Source organism: Phaethon lepturus, unplaced genomic scaffold, assembly GCF_000687285.1.
Source record: "Phaethon lepturus isolate BGI_N335 unplaced genomic scaffold, ASM68728v1 scaffold24186, whole genome shotgun sequence".
NCBI lineage: Eukaryota > Metazoa > Chordata > Aves > Phaethontiformes > Phaethontidae > Phaethon > Phaethon lepturus.
This window is the reverse complement of record NW_010544659.1, coordinates 6,089-11,268: the sequence shown is the minus strand read 5'-3', so window position 1 is coordinate 11,268 and position 5,180 is coordinate 6,089. Positions and strand designations below refer to the sequence as shown.

General features: G+C 39.1%; 1 protein-coding gene across 1 annotated transcript in view; it reads right to left on the bottom strand.

Annotated features, from left to right (window-relative positions):
• Nucleotides 1–836: 836 nt before the first annotated feature.
• The window catches only part of ARRDC3 (arrestin domain containing 3), a gene marked incomplete at its 5' end in the record, with an annotated part of 6,005 nt that continues 1,661 nt past the window's right edge, over nt 837–5,180 (bottom strand). Inside the window, 4 exons of the mRNA XM_010288749.1 lie at nt 837–1,046; nt 1,468–1,724; nt 2,159–2,261; nt 3,286–3,433. Coding sequence (XP_010287051.1) covers nt 837–1,046; nt 1,468–1,724; nt 2,159–2,261; nt 3,286–3,433 — 718 coding nt within the window. The remainder of the gene's footprint in view (nt 1,047–1,467; nt 1,725–2,158; nt 2,262–3,285; nt 3,434–5,180) is intronic.

Genomic DNA, 5,180 nt, shown 5'->3' with positions numbered 1-5,180 from the left:
GTATGTGCAATGCTCCAGTCAGCTGGGACCTCCCCTGTTAACCGGGACTGCTGATAAATGATGGAGAGTGGCTTGGCAGGCTCCTCTGCCAGCTCTCTCAGTACTCTCGGGTGGATCCCATCTGGCCCCATAGACTTGTGCATGTCCTGGTGGCATAGCAGGTCCTTCACTGTTTCCTGCTGGGTTATAGGGAGTTTATTGTGCTCTCCATCCCTGTCTTCCAGCTCAGGGGGCTGAATACCCTGACGATAACCGGTCTGAAGCACGTCAAAGATAATTTATTTCTATACAGGTAGGAATGACAGAACATTGCAGTCCTCTGGACTCCAAAAGTCTCCAGGTCTGGGATTTGTACTTCAACAACAGAAAGAAGGAAATACATAATTCTTTCTTTGGCCGTAAGAGATTTTCCATAGAGAAGAATATTATCTTTTCACAAAGCCTTGGCTACTAAGTCTGGTGAGAGGACCCCAGAAACTGCTATTATGGGTTGCTGTCATGGTTTAGCCCCAGTCAGCAACTAAGCACCACCTGGAACCAGGACAGTTGCAATGCCTTATAACCAAGGATGCAATTGTGATACTGGAGGTGGAAGTAATGTAGTTGTGCAGAGATACAGTGGCATCCTGTGCTTTCATTTCTGCCACCTTCCAAGGCAGCTGGATTTCACTGCCTGTCCTACAGAGAGAAAGGCAGGGAGGGAAGAAACTCTGTTGTTCTACATAGGACAAGCAAGTGGCAAGAAAACATCCACAACAGATTTACTGCAGGTTTTACTATGAAAGGATGTAATTTAACTCTGTTGGCAAGACTGCAATGAATAAAGCAGACAAAAATCAAAACAGACTAGCAAAAGTTATTGGGATTTGTATTGTCAAGTTACCTTCTGGTCTTTCATGCAGCATCAGACCAAGCCAATTCATGTTCATGCTACCCTGGCTGCTCACACTTGATGTTCTGCTACCAAATGGATGTAGAGGAATGGTACCAATGACCAGTGGTAAGTTAAGGAATAAATCCATGGCTCCTGGAATATCAACATATACCTGAAGAAAGATGAAACAAGTGTATGATTAAAATGTGGGGTTTTATCAGCAGTTCATAAGTATTAGGCTAAAGTTGCCTTTCTATAGAAGTTTCCATGACGAGCTTGTTTCTAATAATGTCTTTTAGGGCCCATGCCTCTATTGAGACATGAGCTCTTCAAGTTAAGAGTCTTAACATGAGCCCTCACATGGAAATGCAGTTTACTTAAATGCTTGCTTAGTCGACACACAACTGATGATGTTGTGTGTCACACTTGCATGATTTAAAACTGAATTTACTTACCAGATCTCCTGTCAGGACACTAATACCAGAACATGTATTTCTTTCATAACTAATTATCACAAAATGCTGTGCTAGGAATTTGTATGGAAAGTTGGAAGCTAACTCATTCTTGAGAGTGAAACAGACTGCCCAACATACCATCAGTGAATACTCCACACGGATTATACTACAGTCAAGGATTGAAGGGGAAACAGGTGGAATTTTCAACTGTTTGCCATTCCAGGTTTCTGTTTTGCCAGATGACAAGGATTCCCCACGGAGGTTGGCAACAAGCTGTTTGACTTCCTTCATTTTCCCTTTGGCATAGAATGCCTGTGTTTGATAAATGGTTGCCTTTGGCACCACCATACGAGAAGAGCAATTCTCAATCTCAGCAAAGATCTGAATTGATTCACCTGAAACAAAAAACACAACCACCCAGAAATTCAAGTTCTCTCTACATTTACAAGGCAGCTTAAGCAAACTGTCACATTCTGTATACCGTTATAATGCACCAGATGCTGCTATCACTGCTCTTACCTGGAAAAACATCCACTGATGCTAATAGAAGCAAGATCCCCATGAGCTGTTCTTCAAAAAAAAAAAAAAAAAAAAAAGCAGCCCACAAAAAAAAAAAACCCCAAAACATACCAGTCTGATAGATGAGGTCCTTTAAAAATCTAGAGATACAAGTAGTGCTATCTTAGTTAACAGAATATACAGAGAACACTGCTAAATGCAGACTGAGGTAGTAAAAAATACCCTTAATGTTTCCTTTATAGAAAAATAGTAAGTACAAACTCTAGCTTTAAAAGGAAAAACATATCCTATAATTATTTCTACTACATACCTGGGGTGTAGCCCTTCCTTTCAATTTTGGCACTTAAGGATATTGGGCCTGAGGTACAAAGCCAACAACACAAAGTCTTTTCTTTTGTGCCTGCTTGGGGTGACTGCAAGAAGAGAAAAATATTGTCCATTAGATTAGAAGCTCCATGAATCTCCTCAGGTACTTAAATCAACACAGGAAAATAATAATTTCATAATGTGCTTATTATTACATATTTTGATAAACAAAGCTACTTCCACAGGAAAAGTCTCAAGCAATTTAAACAGCATTATACAGACACAGATCCTGCTATTTCCTCAGTTTCTGAACGATCCCGTTGCACCTATATTAAAAAGAGTTATTTTACACAACATCAGGATTTAGGGCTTGATCCAAAGCCCGTTAAAGTCAAATGAGAGACCTTTGATTTTAGTGGAATTTGTGCAAGGTCCCTCTGCAAGCCTGGATTTTCACCCATACACACAAGAAACCTATTTCAATGGACTTCTAAAATTCCTTTCCCCATGCTGCCGCCACCCCCCCCCCCCCTTAAAATCTGAGGAAGGGATAAAATAGAGGAATTTTTAGGCCAGACTGAAATCAAATCCTCATTGAAAGCAGTTGTGATATTAAAGGTGGGTTGGTTTTTTTTATTATTATTAAAGTGAAATTTCAGGAAAGGATTATACAGAATTGTGATAATTTCTCCCCATCAGTAGAAAACTATCCATATGGAAATTATCGATTATGCACTGCTGTAAATTTTTCACTTTGCATTGTTAAGTTAGCAGTCCCTCACTAAAATATTAAGAGTTGCACTGTTTCTTCCATAGATTATTTTTTATTTATAATTGAACAGTTCACCAAATTTTCTTCCTTAATGAGATTCTACAATTTAGTAGTATCAATTTAGATTGACAAATGCATTTTATGTATCGTAAAAATCAAGCAACTCCAAGTACAGGATAACTTAGCCTTCAAAATACCAGCGATTAAAGAGTTGCTAAACTGATATAATACTTAAAAGAAGAGCTGTAGTTAAACTAGCAAATAAATATTAGGTAACATTACATGTTGATGTTGTTTCAGTTGTTATACTTCATTGTTTTTATGCCAGAAAAAGAATGAGTAATTCTGACAGTTCTTACCAGTAATGAAGGAGTGTTGATATCTATATGTTCAAAGACTGTAAATTCCTTCTTTAATTTTACTGGTAGAAGCCAAGGCCTATGCAATTCAGCTTTCACCCAATAGCGCACACTGCCATGTCTGCCTTCGAATGAGGTAGCAAGTGGTCTGTGCAGGACAAAGGTCAAAGTTGAGTAAAATTTTTCTCTCTTTCCAATAACGATACAATTGATCAGATTAGGAATTAGCATGTAGAACTGTATTTTTAGTGCATCATAATAAGCATAACTTATTTGCAAAGTTTCCATATCTCAGAAAAACGTAAGATTAAAGTTGGGAGAAAATATCATCTCTAATTCATCCAACAGTAGCTCTGTAGAAGTTTAAAGAATCAACTAAAGAATTGTGCTAGAAAATGCCAGAAGAGTACACATTTCCTTTAGACTTAAGAGGCCATTTTCAAGTGTAGAATAAAGCATGCCCTTTTAAGGTCAAATTAAGGCCACCAAATAAAATTAGCATCAGTACCATCCAATTATTGTTTTGGACATTGTATTCTGTAAATAATTGTGTATTGTTTACTTGGCTGGTGTCTCGGTGGTTTATTTTAGCTATAACTGAGTACTTTTGTAGTTCATTTTGCCTTAAGTACAATAGTTAAATATTTCAATTTAGAGTTCTGAATAGAGAGAGGCTATTTTGAGCATCTTCTAATTTTCCTTTACCCTGATGAGGCCATCTTAAAATCTTTTTATATATCTAAAAAGATAAAGACTATTCTGCTCTGAACACTGAAAGACAACGGAAGTCCTTTTGGGGAGCTAGAGGGGAAAAAAAAGATGCGGAAAGGAACTCCAAACCTTTCAGCATTACCCTTTTTTCCTCCTCTCCTTCCCCTCCCCAACATCATAAGATGAAGGACATAAGATTTTTATATTCCAGTCATGTCCAGTTAACTGTAACTCGTCTTTTCCTAACATTTTTTGCCTTTAGTCTCAAAGGAAGAATTTTTATGTTGCACTATGTTTGAAATGCATCACAATAAAAAGATAAGTTATGGGCAAAGCTTCCCCCCCCCCCCCCCAACTCCTATAGGAAGTTGTTGGGCAAACTTCCCCCCCCCCCCCCCCCAACTTCTATAGGGAATAATACTAGCTGTGCTAGTACTTTACTAGAATGATTCTTTCCGCTACAGGTTTGACATCTCTATTTGCACTTCTGAAATGTTTACTTTTTTTCTTAATAATGCAAATGAAAGGATTTTCTAATCAGTCTTCAATGTTCCATCCTGTCCCAGTATCCTTTAAGGCAAAATCAGTAAGGCCAGTCAGCGTCTTGTTTTTTTCCACTATTGCTTTGTATTTGGTTGTACTGGGTCTGGCTGGGATGGAGCTAGCTTTCCTCATAACAGCCCATATAGTGCTGTGCTTTGCATTTGTGGCTAGAACACAGTGTAGTTAACACACCAATGTTTTAGCTATTGCTGAACAGTGCTTGTACAGCATCAAGCCTGTCTCTCCAACGCCCCATTCCCAAAGGCCGATAGGCTGGGTGTGGGCAAGAAGTTGGGAAGGGACATAGCCAGGACAGATGACCCAAACTGACCAAAGGGCTATTCCATACCATATGACAACATGCTCAGCAATAAAAGCTGAGGCGGGGGGGAAGGGGTGAGGTGGGTGTGTGACAGACAGGGCTGACACAGACATTCATTCATGGTTATGGTGCTTGTCTTCTCAAACAACCACTACACATACTGAGGCCCTGCTTTGCAGGAAGTGACTAGACATCTGCCTGCTGATGGCTAGTAGTGAATGAATTCTTATTTTTGCTTTGCTTCCGTGTATGGCTTTTGGTTTTGTTATTAAACTGATGTTATCTCAACCCACAAGCTTGTCCATCTTATTTTCTCTCC